Source organism: Aedes aegypti, chromosome 2 (assembly GCF_002204515.2).
Source record: "Aedes aegypti strain LVP_AGWG chromosome 2, AaegL5.0 Primary Assembly, whole genome shotgun sequence".
NCBI classification, from domain to species: domain Eukaryota; kingdom Metazoa; phylum Arthropoda; class Insecta; order Diptera; family Culicidae; genus Aedes; species Aedes aegypti.
In genome coordinates this window covers 41,897,402-41,913,072 of record NC_035108.1, presented here as the reverse complement: position 1 = coordinate 41,913,072, position 15,671 = coordinate 41,897,402, and the positions used below count along the sequence as shown (strand labels likewise).

At 37.8% G+C, this 15,671-nt stretch overlaps 1 protein-coding gene across 2 annotated transcripts; it reads left to right on the top strand.

Annotated features, from left to right (window-relative positions):
- Positions 1-12,856: 12,856 nt before the first annotated feature.
- On the top strand, positions 12,857-14,687 carry LOC110675493 (60S ribosomal protein L28). Of its 2 annotated transcripts, none has more exons than XM_021840629.1 (4): positions 12,857-12,996; positions 13,308-13,416; positions 13,693-13,815; positions 14,301-14,687. In XM_021840629.1, the coding sequence occupies exons 2-4, from the start codon at positions 13,321-13,323 to the stop codon at positions 14,538-14,540; spliced, it is 459 nt and encodes a 152-aa protein (XP_021696321.1). In that variant the 5' UTR covers positions 12,857-12,996; positions 13,308-13,320; the 3' UTR covers positions 14,541-14,687. The 2 variants fall into 2 exon arrangements, with proteins under 2 accessions (XP_021696321.1, XP_021696322.1); XM_021840630.1 differs by having other exon boundaries at positions 12,970-12,992.
- Positions 14,688-15,671: the final 984 nt, after the last annotated feature.

The window sequence follows — 15,671 nt, the reverse complement described above, 5'->3', positions numbered from 1 at the left end:
TATCTTGGCTTTTTACCCCAGGAATTTCGGTCTTTATTAATTCATTTAGTTCAATAGTATTTGTACTTTCAGTTTTGTTGTTGGTTATTATTATTAAATAGTTGTTTTCGAAAATTATGCACTCCAAGAATGTATAGCATTTAGGTAAATCATCTAGTTCCAAGAATTTTGAAATTATTTGTACAATTGGTTTATCATGGAAAAAGGTATTGATTGCTTCTTTTTTGGCTAGCCATCTAGCTCTATATTTGATTGGTAATTCTCCTGCTTCAGCGTATAGTACATTTATGGGTGTTGATTTCAACAATCTAAGGCACGTCCTTAATGAAGTATTAAACGAAGAGTTTAGTTTAGCTAAGTTGGTTTTCGCTGTTCCACCATATAATGTTAATCCGTAGTCAATTTGTGATCTTATAATTGCTTTGTTGATTTTTAGTGCTGTTTTAGGGTGAGCACCTTTGTTTTTCTTACATATCATTTTAATTACATTCAATCTTTTTTTGACTTTATCATTTACATAATTTATGTGTGCTTTGTGTGAAAGTTTGTAATCCAGAATGTATCCTAGATATTTATGTATTTCTTTTTGTACTATTTGTACGTTGTTTATTCTAATATTTATTTTGTCATTTAGTTTTGAGTTGAATAAAATGACAGCGGATTTCTCCGGGTTGATATCTATTTTGATTGATGCCAGTTTACTCTTGATTTGTTCTAAAATTATGTTTGATGTTGTTTCTACTTCTTTTATTGATTCTCCAATTATTGTAATAGAAAAATCGTCTGCAAATTGTATGAAAATTACTTTGTCTGTATTTATATCATGTAGTTCTCTTGTATAAACATTAAACAATAGTGGTGATAGGGGGCAACCTTGTGGTAACCCTTTGTTGGTATTTTGAATTATGTCTCCTTGTGTTGTTTGTATTATTATTTTCCTGTTTTTTAGGTACAGATCTAACCAAGTTGTGATTTTCCTAGGAATTCGTAGGTTATCTAATTTATTTAATAAGATGTTTATGTCTACTGAGTCAAATGCCTTTGTGAGGTCTAAGAAAATAGTTGCTACAATTTGTTTCTGTCTCTTTGCTTCTGTTATAATTGAGTTTATATGGTTGATACAATTAATTGCCGAGTATCCTTTTCTAAATCCGTATGATAAGCTGGGTATTAGATTTTCAATCTCTAAGTATTTGTTTAATCGTTTTTTAATTTCACAGTTTATTAGTTTCAAGTTTATGTTTATCAAAGCGATTGGTCTATACGATGATTCTTTAAGTTTATCTTTACCTTGTTTTAATATTGGAATTATTTTGATTAATAACCATTCTTCTGGTATTTTTTCATTCATCCAAACTTGACTGGTTAATTCTAATATTTTAGTTAAAAGCTTTAAATTGATGTTTTTCAAGAAATAATACGATAACCTATTTGCTCCTGCGGCCGAAGTGTCTTTTCTTTCTCGGATTGTTTTAATCATATTTTCTATTTTTAATGGTTCAACGTAAATTTCTTCTTCTACGTCGTAGTTAGTGTTTGAATGACAATGGTTTGTCATTGCCTCTTCCTTGAAGTTGAGTTCAATGAATTTTGTTGCAAGTTCCTTATTGTTAATTATCTCAGAGTTTTCTTTATGTTTGAAATTGCCACTTACACACCTGACAATTTTCCACATTTGGTTTACATTGGTCTGTTCATTTATTTCATTTAACATTTTATCTCTGTATTCAAATACTTCTTTCTTCAAAGCCTTTTTGAAGTTTAATTCTGCTTTTTTGAATTCGTGTTTGTTAGCTAGAGTTAAATTGTTCCTGAATTCTATGTGTTTCTTGTTTTTTATTTCGTATAGCTTTTTAATGTTTTCGTTCCAGTAAGGTTTTATTTTTTTCTTACTATTTGGGTATATATCATATGTTGCTTTTTTCATTGCGTTGTTTATTTCTTTGTTAAGGTCTTCAACATTTGTGAGAGTGTTAGGGTCAATTTGGTTAAGGTTTTCTATTGCTTTATTTTTGCTAATAATTGTCTTTTGTGCATGGTTGTTGAATTTGTTATATTGTATAATGTGGCATTCTATAAGTTTATGGTCTGTTCCTAAATCTTGTGAACTGGTCTCCCAACTTGTTATTGGTCCTAGGTCTGGTGTTGTGATTGTTAAATCTATTGCTGAAGAATTGTTATTTAGGTCTTCCCACCTGGTTGCGACTCCAGTGTTCAAGAATATGACGTCATGATTTCCTAGTAATTCACTTATTAGCTCTCCTCTTCTGTCAGTTTTGTTTGAAATTTTATCCCATGTTGAGTGATGAGCATTCAAATCTCCTCCTAAAAATACTGGAACGGTACTGTTTTCGATGTAGTTAAAAAGTTTTTCGAGTGGTTCTTTGATTTCTGTTATTGGTGTGTCTGGGGGTAGATATAGCGAGATGAATATTATTGGTTGCTTAAGGTTTTTAATTTTTACTATTGTCATTTCAAGTTTTATATCTGGGATTGTTATTTCTTCGTATATCAACGTAGAGTGTACTAAAATTCCGGTGCCACCATAGCCGTCTGGCCTACAGTTTTTAATGAATTGATAGTTGAGAAATTTGTATTTCTCATCTGGCTTAAGCCAAGTCTCTTGAAGTAAGAATATATGTATGTCATTAGTATTAAGGTAGGTTTTTATTGCTTCTCTTTTATGAAGAGGTCTTATACTATGTATATTTAGTTGAGATATATTTAGATCGTTTAAAAAGCAATTATCCATGATTAAATTTTAGGTGTTACTGGTTTTACGTGATTTCGTCAAATGTATTAGGTTCTGTATCATTGAAGCTATTTCAATAAGGAGTAAGTCTGAATCCAGTTTGTTGTCATTAGTTTTGTTTGTAATTTTCTCGATGATGTTTTGGAGTTGTTTTGTTAGGTTTTCTTGTTCTGTTTGAAGTTTTTCTGGTTCAGTTACTTTATGTGGATTGTTCTCAATTACGTGTACTTGTTCGGGATAAGTGTCAACAGTCGGAAAGGTGTTTTTGTGTGTTTCTGTTTTGGTTTTGGGTTTACTTTCTGTGTCATTGTTTGTGATATTGCGAATGATTCCTCTGTAGTCAAGTTTTTTAGATGTTGTTTGGTTGATTTGTCTGAACTTTGTGTTTGTCATACTGGGTTGTTCCAACTGTGGGAATTCAACGGTAGACTCTAACAAAGCGAATCTGTTGGAGGTTTGTAGGGTGTGTTTGGGGTAAAGCTGTTGGGCTTCTTGGAAGGTCATTTTATTTATGGTCATTGCTACATTTATGTGTTCCATCCTAACCCTTTCGGGACATTCTTTGTTGGTAGGAAGGTGATTCCCACCACAATTCCTACAGATTCGCTTTTGAGTCTTGTCGCATTCTGTGTGTTTGTCAGTTTCTTGTTGACCACACTTGATGCAGGTTTTTTTCCCCTTACAAGCCGTGTCTTTGTGCCCTAGTCGCCAGCATTTTGTGCATATTCTTACCGGGTAAATGTAAATTTCGGGTTTTTCAATGACACCGTAGATCGAAACAGTTCGCGGCAGTTCTGGTCCTTCAAAAGTAACTTTGATGGATCGAGTGTTAATTAATTCTGATTTTTGGTCTTTCGGGTCTTTTCGTCTTTTGATTCTTTCGATTTTTGTGATTTTTTTGTCAGAGATTGTGTTTTGATAGATTTCTTTTTCTGTGAGTGATATCGGTACATTTTTGATTATGCCTGTTGTTTCCAGTAGCATTCTTGGAATGAATGCTCTGTAATTGTTGTTTTTGAGTAGTTGTGTCGCGTTTAGTAGCTTTTCAGCGTCTTTTGGTTTTTTGTAAATTAGTTTGTATCGGTATTGCCCTGCTCTTTTGAGTTCTGTGAATTGGTCTAGTCCCGTGTCGTGGAGAAATTTCCCCACTTCCATTGGTTCGAGTAATTTTTCTCCTTCCTTGATTGAAATAGGTTCGATGAATAGTACATCATGTTGGTTGTTTTGAATCCAGATTGTTCGGTCATTGTTAATGTGTTGGTTGTTTGATTTTGCGTTTGTGGTGTTTGAGGTTAGGTTATCTGTTGAATTTTTTATTTGTTTTTGTGTTTGTGATCTGGTGCTGAGTTGTGTGTGTGGTTGTGATTTTTTTAACTGCTTTGTTTGTTTGTCTAGGTGTGTGTCGTTGTCTCGTCGTTTCCGTTGGTGGTTTTCTTGTTGTGTTGGTGTCTGTTCTTTTTCGGAAAATCCGGCAAATAGGTCTTCATCGTCTGTGTTGGGTAAATTGGTCTCCATCCATTCCTTACCTTTGTCTGGTGGTAGTTTTGGGTCGTCTGTTCGTGTGGTGTCCATGTTAGGATTCAGCCAACATACAGCTGGCGTTCCTCCCTTTCACTTTTTTTTTTCTTAACCTAGCTTACACTAATCACTACCGAGTTTTTCTCTTTTTTATTTCTATTCACAACTTATAAACTAACACTTATTGGCCGATTTTTCTCTCTTCTATGTACTTATTATCAAATTTGTGGAAAAATAAAACTATTAATTAAAGGAAATATAAAATGGAGATAGAGATTTAAATTTGGAAAAAAGTTTTCGCGCACGCGGTTTGAAAATGCTTCACTACACTCGACTGGTTTTTTGATTGGCTCTTGTGGTCCGCTCAGAACGACGGTTTGAGGAGGAATGTGGACGTTCGGGTTCAAAGTTTTGACGAGGGGCGATGTTGTGACAGTTTGATTGTCAGATTGACAATCGTGAGCCGCAGATTCGAGTGATGCGATGTTTTTTACACTCAGAAAAATCATAAAACTAAAGGCCCAAACGCAATGATAGCGGAACGGCAACGGAATGCGGAACCGGTTCGCCAACATGAATCACACCATCTCGACTGAGCTGACAACGAATGAAATCGAACCAACACTGAGTCGATAAGCTTGTTGTAGTTCATGCTGGCGAACCGGTTCCGCTTTCCGTTGCCGTTCCGCTATCATTGCGTTTGGGCCTTAAAGATTAAAAAAAAAAACTCATTTACACGGAGAAATCAGACTACCCAAAAAATAAGTTTTTATATTGTACCCAGGGATTGAATCCTGAGAAAATTGAGAGAATCTCTCACGTATCGCTCTCTGTAACTATCATAACATGCTGCACATTATGAGAGACTGTTTATCGTATACTGCTACAGCTTTGATCAAGATTGGGGGGATAGTAGTGCATGATAAAACCCCTCTAAACATGCTCCAAGCCTGGGGTACACTATTGCCACAGAGAAACAGACGTAACACTTAGAACAAATCTCGATCAAAATCATAGTCGCGAAATCATGTTCGCCCAATGCTAAAAACACTGTAGTTGGCCGATGGACCAACAGATGGCGGTAGTGTGTAAACGTCAAACGCGAATAAAAACGACGCGAGCGCTGCGGGTGGTCGATTGACCACCTACCCAATATTTGAATCGATCGTTAAAAAGTTGGTCGATGGACAGCGATAAGAGTGTGACGTCTGTTTGTCTGTGCTATTGCTATTGAAAATTCGTGGATTGTTCATCGTGCCAGTAAAGAAAAACACCTATCCCCAACGGTAAATAAGCGAGAAAAACCCACCCACCCCATTCACAAATTTCATAACGCTAAAGGGGGTGGGTGGGTGTCCTAGTGGTGTTACGGCTCATACAAAATTTGTAAAATATTCATACAAAAATCGTTACGAGGGGGTGGGTGGGTGTCGAAAATGGCCATTTTTGGCGTTATGAAATTTGTGAATAAATCCTTATGAATTTTTTTTTATCTTTATTAACGAGATTTTTAGCCCTGGGCTAGTTCATCTCGGGACCAACAGCTTTACTTCCCTTCCGAAGGAAGTCGTCACTGAAATTTTTAGTGACTATCTCGGGGATGGGATTCGATCCCAGGTCCTCGGCGTGAGAGGCGTGTGTTCTAACCACAACACCAGGTCCGTCCCCTGTTATGAAATTTGTGAATGGGCCCATGGGATGTTTTTCTTTGCTTGCTTTGATCGTGCTTCATACTCAAATGAGATCGAATTCTGCAATGCCTGATTGTACCAACACGCTAACTTAGAAGTACCCATTAAATGGGTTCCATTTACCCATTTTTATGAACAGTACTGGGTTGTCAGAAAAAGAGTATTTTTTAAATGTCATAAAAAGGGTACTTAATCCCCATAACAAAGCTTCCAATGGAATAACAATAATGGGTAAATAATACACATGCTATTCCACAGATCAGCACCGCCATCTTCTAGATGTTGCGGTCTTGTTTGATTTTAGTGAAATAAAAATCTATTTTTAATTAAAAATTTAGTTGTTTGGAGTGTATCATGATGTTTGCAAAGCCAAAAGCAACCTGACTGGCAATCATGTTCAAAATATCTTTTACGGTAAGTAGTTTTGAAAGCAGTTTTATGTTTGCGTTATGGGATCATTATTTTCACGGTTTTCATTTTACAGAATCCGGATGTGGATGTGACGGATGTGATATACTCTATAGAGCCGATTCCAATACGCTGCGCTGGAATACCAAGATTAAGCATCCCGGAAGTGGTTGACAGTGGCCCAGTGGTTCAGTGGAGCATCTACGATCGGCGTCTTGTAATTAAAAAAGATATATGCTATTGTGAGGATAATGTATGCCGATAGTGTATGCAATGTTAAGTCATATTAACACAACAAACATGTATTGTTTCATTTATATCATTTGTTTTAGTTTTGTGTATGTCTCAACCTGAATCCAGAGCGATATTGATCTAAAAATAAGGTTTTTGCACAGACAAACAGACGTAACACTTAGAACAAATTTCTTTAAAATCCATCGCCCAGTTTACACCATCACCATCTGGTAAGCATGTTGCACTAAATCCCTTTTCGTGCAACAAGACCTGTAGATGGCGAGAGTGTGAAACGTCAAACACGAAGAGAAACGATACGCGCGCCTCTGGTTGTGAGATTTGTAACATAGCGAATTTGAAATGATCGTTAAATGAGTGGTCGATGGAAATTTTGTCAGTGTTACGTCTGTTTGTCTGTGGTTTTAGTACCCATTTTTTCAAAATCTATCAAGAGTTATAAATACCCATGTTTTGAAGTTCCTGTCGAATACTCTTTAATGAGTAAATCGGCTTTATCCAGGGGGTGGGAAATACCTGATCGCATAGAATCCAGTACATGGCCGTAAAAGGCAAACATCAAAAAGATTAAAGATAGATCGTTGACATCAACTCTTCGAGACTGAAGCGGGAAGGTAAATTGATAACCCTTGGCAGAGATGCCGATCAAGGTAAGACAGCTGAACAAAATGAAGAGGAACCTGTGAAGGAGTTCAATGATGAAGAAAATACTTAAAATAAAGATGAATAATTTATAAACTATGTGTCTTGGTTTGCTTCCAATATAGCTTCTTTATTACTTTGCCACCGATAGCAAGTCATTGGCGTACACATCGATAATATGAGTCTGCATTGACACTGTACTGAAGGTAGTTTCCAGTGAGAAGCATCATCAGCCCCGTCTCCCAGGGATTCCAAATGCTTTCCGGTCGCTGCACATCGCACGTATCTTCTCCCTCTCCGGAAAGTCTGCTAAATTGGTTCTGGCAGCACGATTCCTGGCTAAACTGCCCCAACTCCTTGGCATTGTTGAACAGAACCACAGCGGAAATGTGAAGACCACCTTGGCTGCGCAGTTGGAATATATTCTCCCACGTGGACAGGAGCGGCGCCAGAGCTGGAGCGTAATGAGAAGCGGGATGCTTTCGCACTACAAAATCAATGTCCACCTCCAAACAAATAAATTGCAGAACACCCACGGATTCGCCCAGCTTGAAACTGCACCCGATTACGTGCGTTCCGTTCAATCGCCGCTGATCGGGGTGTACAAAGTAACATGTTGGCCTTGAGTCGTTGAGAATGCACTGCAAGTATGGATGAGGAATTGGAGTCATTCCAGTTTCTCTCCTGGAGGATAAGCCGAAAGAGACTTACCATTATCTGATCCTAACAACACTACCAGCAGCACAACAAACGCCCCTCGAAGTTCGCATTTTTACCATCACGGTCATCCACTACATTTCGGAAACTGTTTAGAAAACTCCGCTATCATTCATCGGATCCTTAACGCCCTGGTGGGCATCCAATATTACGATCATTATCCGTTTGATTTCTTTGCGGCTGGACTGCAAAATCATATGAATGTAATATTTATTAAAGGCTAATTTCACTTAAAACTTACCATAATTAAGCTCATAAATCTTAATAGCGGCCTCCGTCATTCAAAAATTTTAGATTTGATGCTGTTCAATCGGTGATATTGAAAATAAACAAAAACAATCTGCCATAGAACAAACAGAGTTGCCAGTTATTGCAGTGCAACCAGACAAATACGACATATCGATACGGTCGCTCTCTTCGGCACAGTTGGCACAAATCGGCACAATTTTAGGTGAGCCGAGTTTCCCACCCCCTGTTATAAGTGGTATAAAAAATCGCAATGCCAGAGATGCAATGATTTTCATTCTGGAGAACTGAATTCTGGGAAATGTTTTTCGGAAGAATGTAACAGAATCAGATCCACGTATTCGTCATGAAATAAGCGTGACAGAGGAGGGAAACGGGGCCTTCAAATTCCGTGAAACGTTGAGCGTCATTTCTCGCATAACATATGATCTCGCCACAAAAGTCGTCGGTAACCGAGTGTGTAGCTCGTTGTTTGTAAGCAAATGATTTGACCAACATAAAAGCTGTCACCACTGGGAGATAGAGGAGGATTTTCATTTCATCGTAGCACTGTTAAATAACGTGTAAAACTATCCCTTTGCTCAGCAACAACAAGCTACATACTCGGTTACCAATGGCTTTAACGTTCAACGCACCACCATCGTAATCATCGTCATCATTGAAACTTAAATAGCAGTTTTTCTGTTCAAAACTAAAAAGTATTCGATGAAAATGTGTTCACTGTATTTCGGTTGGAGAATAGAATACAGCTGGGTGCCGCGGACAGACTCAATATGCTTGTCAAGCGGGAGCCTGATTGCCGGAGCCAAACATTTGAAATTGAGGTTATGTTTGTTTTAAATGAATTACTAAAGAGAGCTAAGGAGTATTGCATTCTATCCAAAATTAAACCCAAAAAAGTTTGTATTTATGGTCTAATTATTTTACAAACATAGTTTAAAAATTGATTTGTCTTTATAATTCATGTTTATCACGTTCGGCACCATGCTTCGGCTGTCGAATTTTGAATTGCGTGTTTTTATCGAATTGAAATGCTCCAAAGATTCATGTTCAATGGTATCAATCCTCCGTACAAAAGAAGACGAGCATAAACTGTGATTCAATGTCTTCGTTTTTGTCTAGTTATTAGCACAATGTTTTAGCCACTTTGAGCGGAGAATAAAATCCGTCGAGAAACGATAAAAACTCACACGATCCTTTCTGTTGTTCCTTCGACAACCTTTAACCGAGCATCGTATTGTAATCAACAAGTTAATTACGGGGGAAAACAGAATAGATAGATAATAATCAACTTCCCGAAAGTTTTCATATGAGCATATCCATATTTCATATGAAGCCGATAGAGTCCAAATGTAAACAAACTTTGAGAATGTCATGGATGTTTGAACACATTTAAGCTCTTCAAAGAGAGATCGGAGAGCAAAATTTTGAGAGAGAGAACTTTGAATGACGTTTCAGGGACGATTACGACAAATACAATTCGTCACAAGAAACATATTTCAAGATTTGCTTGAAAATATGAGGGGGTTCAGTTCGCAGCATCCAGGAATACATTGAACACATTTTCCTGTAAATTTTCTCAATTTTAAACAAGAAGTCCCCTAAAGGGCGAGATCATTTGTCATGCGAGATTTGTTGAATCTCTCCTCATAGAGCTCAGTGACATTTGAACGCACGAAGGCTAGCATACGCTCGTCATACACAGTTTGTTTTTGTTTTCCTCAAAGAAACTTGCACACGCTTTGCATGGAATGCATATCAGTCATATCCAATGTATGCAGCCATAGTAAAATTAAACATAAGTTTCTTGTAATAGGCTAAAGCTAAACGATCGCTTCGACATCTGGTGGCTAGTAGAAGAACCGTCAAAAAAGAGGTTGGGTTGAGAAACGGTGCAGCCTAGGAAGAAGCACACAATAGTCCATTTTACGAGACGTTTTTGAACAGCTGATTGCTTATTGTTGTTTCGTAAAATGGATTATTCACACTTTTTTTTCGTAATAGATATTTTGTAGACGATCCGAGAGCATTGAAAAACATGGTAAACTTTTTTCCTTCGGAAATTTACAGATTCAGTCAATCCTCATGTGCAATTAGTGGGATAAAAATGGAAAATTCTCGCATAACCTGTGATCTCGCCATAAACAGTGTTGCATTTGAACGCGTTCAGTTTGCGTTCCAGTTCAAGTTTTTGAACAAGAGATCAAGTAGGCTTGCACATTGATCAGTTAAAAAATTTGAACCCGTGGGAGCTGAAAATTGAACGCGCAATGAACATTGATATTATGACAGATGCACAACATATTTCAATGCGAAAGATTTGCGAAAGATATTATGGAACGTTTTGAGTTCCATACATTTTGAATGAGTTGAGTTCCATACAGATCGATGTAGCTTATTCGAGTTTTATGCTTCATTGTGCATTTTGAATTGAACGGGCCGTTCATGAGCAGTGGCAGAATCTTGCTCGAGAGTTCAATGTTTGCTGCGTTCTCGTGCAAAATTGGAACGCGTTCAGTTCACTTTTGGCTCGCGTTCAGTTTGAAATGCATCACTGGCCATAAAAGCCATTGATAACCGAGTGTGTAACTCCTTATTTCTAAGGAAATGGATGGACCTGGATGAAAACTATCACCACTGGGAGATAGAGGAAGATCTTATCTTCATCGTAGCATAGTTGAATAACGTTTAAATCCATTCGTTTGCTCGGTAACAACAAGCTTCTCACTCAGTTACCAATGGCTTTTAGGGCGAGACCACAAGTTTTGCGAGAATTGATGTTTGGCAACATAGGTTATAAACTTCCGGATTCTTTGTTGGTGGTTAAATTTGTTGTAAAATCACGCATATCGCAAGAATAGGGTCAAAATGATTATGCCAATGGATAAAAGTTCAATAATGAATTGATTATGACTTAATTTTTGGGTTGAAAAATTGAATTTAGGACGAAAACAAACATTTTCAATGACATTTCTCTCCTTCCCCTGCGACCTCTATTATGGTGGTGCACCATATATATGCCTACACTCAAGATAAAGTCCTCATTTGATCCATGTGCAAATCCACATGGATTTTTGCAATGGGGGTTCGCATATGCATAGTATGTGCGAACTCAATGGATTACCTCCAATCACTGTTTTCATTAAGATCATGATGAATTCAAATAGACTCCATACTTCACGCACATACTTTTTAAGGGTCGCATCAATCGTACTTATTGACGTTTCACATCAATTCAGGATGTGGTTTTAAACTTTTCTTTTCTTTGAAAGTACACGGTATTCATTTTTGTATTCTGAATCAGAAATATTTCGATTAAGTTCACGAACAATTTCCAAACCAGTCAGCAATGGAGTATTAGCTAAGGATGGAAACAGTTTATGAATTTAATGAAACATCACTGATCCAGAAAACAAAATATTGTTTACCAGGTGTTCCAAGGGAAATCCAATGGTGAATAGTTAGATGCAACATGTTTATTATACAGATCTATGTAAATTTATTACAAACGCGTATCAGATTCAAATTTGTTTCTTATACACATAAATAATAAGTATTGTACAGAGCATGACACTGGTTACTTACAGATTCCTGGCACCACTCGACAATTGGGTCCTAAAATTTTTAATGAAATCTTGTTTTTATTAAATAACACGAAAAGGCATGTTACTGTAACTACTTTAGCAATTTTTCCCGCTCAAATAATGGCTATATCATGTTTAAACTTTAATTTAAAAATTTGGTCCATAAATGAACCTTGACACTTTTGATCATGTTTGACGTTCACTTAGTCGACAAAAACACCACAGGGGTTTTAGATCGACCACTGGGGTTGTTCCTATCTGACATTTCGTAAGGGACACGGAAAACAAAATACACCCAAAATTTGAGTTTAAGCCAAAAGATGTGACAAAATCTAAAAAAATGTTTTTTGGGCTTAAACCAACGGAAAACATTAGAAAATTGAGTAAACATGTGTTTTTGGCCCTAACTTAAGCGTTTGGCACTAAAATTGGGACAGGGCTTTAGGACCCTATTCGCCGGAAAATTTCATCGATGTTCCAAGCAATGTTTTCGCTGGCTGCTGATCCGGCACCCACCAATGCGTCTTCCAGTTCGTCTCTTGAAGTTCGCGAAAGACAATCAAAATCTATGTTTGCACCTTAAAAAACATACATAACGTTGAAATTTCATGTAAAACCATGTTTATTTTTCAATCTAAAGGCAATTACCTTCAAATGAAATTTCGGCAGGCAGCTGTAATTCGTATAGCATGATTTCGCGGAAACTTTTTTCGGTAGCCATCTTTGTTTTCACTGTGTGGTTCGAGATGTGAACGAGTTCAAAGTCTGCACATACTATAAATGTGACTCAAATGACATGCATGCATTACACAAATTAAATGTATTTGTTAAACATGTGATAAGTATATAGTACACATGAAATCAATGAAACCGCAAAATTAAGCAACGTATGTGCAAATGCACCTGTTTTTCAGGGGGTGGTTTTCTTGAGTGTATATATGTGTACAACAAAATAATTTTGTGCGGTTATTTTTTATTTATTTTTTACCGTGTATGCAAAGCAAAAACATCGCGCCCATAGAATGTTTACGTTTTCAGACAGCTTGCTTGAAAATCCTTTCCTCATAAGAAATTTGCTCAGTTTTCTTCTTCTTTCCACTTCCGCTTTCGGTTTCGTTTCGGTGTAAATGTTGTCGGTAGCTGTCAGCGAACGAGTCTTTTCCATCTTGTCAGCCAACGAAAGTAGGTGAGTCGAGCTCGATCTCTTGTGCTGAAAACTTGAAATTGTGGGAGAAATAGTGAATATTGTGTTGAACTTTGCAATTGCAATGTGTTGTAGTTTAATTTTTTCGATTAATTTTGTAGAAGTTTTAAGTTGGTGCAATTAAGTGAGTGTTAATTTAATTGTGTTTTGCGCAATTCAAAAACGTGTTTGTGATGCTTAGGTCGCCATATTCATTCTGGCTCTTTCAATGTTTTCAGATGTGATATTGGGAGTTATAACTCACTTGATACCGCTTTGAAAAGTTGACTAATCAAATTCTCTTTATTCTCCAGGTAATCAATAAAAATGGCCGATACATCATCCCACCTGAGCTGGTTGATCATCCGTGATCACAACGCTTTCCTGCTGAAGCGCCGCAACATCAAGAAGCCGTTCAGCACGGTAAGTTCCTCCTGTCTCCTAGCCCTCAACGTGATCCGGAATTGTGTTGTCCTGTTCCACTTTCTTTGGAAGCACTTTTATGATGATACATTTACCACCAAGATCTCTGAACGTTCCTCGGAACGGTTCTGTTGATACCATTTGCTACTTCTGATGCTTACACGTGCTTCCAACTACTCGCTAATATGGACACAATTCTGATCGCTGTTTACCTAAAAGAAGATAACGCGATAACAGCTTTTCCTCATTCTCATAGATACGAACACTTCTTTATAGGAGCCCAACAACCTGACCAACCTGAGCTCGTACCGTTACAGCGGACTGGTCCACAAGAAATCGCTGGGTGTCGTTCCGGCCGATAAGGGAATCCAGGTCGTGTACAAGCGACCAAAGTTCCAGGTATGTTTACATCGACTTTTTTTTAACGCAAACTCCCGTACCGTAAACCTGGAGCAAATTGATCACTGTTTTACAATATCTTGTTATGTTATCCTAAAAAGTTTATATATTGTTTAATGAAAGAATATGTAATGCCTTAGGATTCAAAAATATAGTTCACTTGAGCTTACACTAAAACATTTAGTTGTTTAAAGTCTTCATTAAATATCTATCAACTAGAAAACAGAATGTTTGAGCTCTATTTTAGGAAGGAAACGTTCAGTACCGACTTGATCAAATTTGCCAAAGTGACCAGTTCGACCCCGGTTTACGGTAATGTTTAAAATCTCCGTGAGGAAAAAGGCTTACTGAAAGTCTCGTGAATTGACTACGTCCACTACCCAATACTGATGCCGTATCAAAACGCATCTTACAATCCTTCCGAAGAAGTGACGCATTATTAATGAAAGCATTCGTTTCATTTTTCGTTCCCGGTTCTTCAATAGACCAAGCCAGCCAAGGCCACGGTTAAGGTTACGCTGAAGCATCGCCCACGTCGCACCCTGAAGAAGCTGAAGAACATCGTCAACAAGAACCGTTACCGTCGGGATCTGCGACAGGCTGCTCTTCGTCGTGCCAGCGCCATCCTGCGATCGCAGCGACCTGCTTCGGCCAAGAAGGGCAAGGCTGCCACCAGTACTGGAACTACTGCTGCCGCTGCTGCTGCCCCCAAGAAGGCCGAATAAGCAAGCGGATGGAGTATTGAAGGAAAACAACATTGACATCCCTCGTTGTATTTACGGAAAATAGGAATAGTTATCGTTGTCTCTATGAGTGCAACGATAACAGGAAAATACAAAACATGATTTGATGCTGTGAATGTGCTTTGGTAATTATTGAGCTTTAATATTGTTATCCGATAACCAGAAGAGAGGTTTGTGCTTCTTGTAACAACTTTACCAAACGATGCATCTCGATCTCGAAAGGTATACCTAAAGCCGCGCTTCCCAAACTAGCTTTTCGCGGCGCACCAGCTTGTTGCGAGCTCGCTTGAAGATGAACGAAAAAGCGATCCGACGAACGGCTGGTGCGCCGCTCAAATCGAGTTTGGGAAGCTATGCTGTAAGGCATTAAATCGTACTGAAATTCCTACCCCAAAGTGTGATTGTGGCTCTGTAATACGCCGAATCTTTTTTTTGTCTGCGATGCATTTATACAGTTCTCGCATACTCTGAGATAACGCCCTAAAAGCCATTGGTAGCCACGTGTGTAGCTCGTTGTTTCTGAGCTAAAGATAACCATCCAAATCAACATCACTGGCAGTTAGATAATGATTCTTTCTTTACCATAGCGTTGTTAAATAACATGAAAATCCATTCAAATGCTCAGAAACAACGAGCTACACACATGGTTACCAATGGCTTTTAGGGCGAGATCAGAAGTTATGCGAGAGTTAATACAGGACTGGTAGTTGGTCTCTCTGGCACTATTTCAATGCAAGTCTCTAGCAAGGCTTTTTTTATTGGAATGTCTAATTGGAATCTAGTTTATTTCTCGCATAACTTGTGATCTTGCCCTAAAAGCCAATGGTAATCAAGTGTGTAGCTCCTTGTTTCTAAGCAAACGAATGGACCAGGATGAAGATTATCACCACTGGGAGATAGAGGAGGATTTCCACTTCATCGTAGCATTGTTGAATAACGTGTAAATCCATTTGTTTGCCCAGTAGCAACAAGCAGAGCTGTTAAATGTCATGAATATCACGTGACTTTGACAATTGAATATTGCCAATATCATCGTTTGCCGTGGAAAAAGTCATCGGAAAATATTTTTCTCGGTGACCTTTTCCATATTACTATCGGTTGGTAATATTTGCT

Coding starts and splice junctions, on each gene's coding strand:
- LOC110675493 (XM_021840629.1), top strand. CDS start 13,321: ATGGCCGATACATCATCCCACCTGAGCTGGTTGATCATCCGTGATCAC. Junction 13,417..13,692: donor TCAAGAAGCCGTTCAGCACG/GTAAGTTCCTCC, acceptor ACTTCTTTATAG/GAGCCCAACAACCTGACCAA. Junction 13,816..14,300: donor ACAAGCGACCAAAGTTCCAG/GTATGTTTACAT, acceptor GTTCTTCAATAG/ACCAAGCCAGCCAAGGCCAC.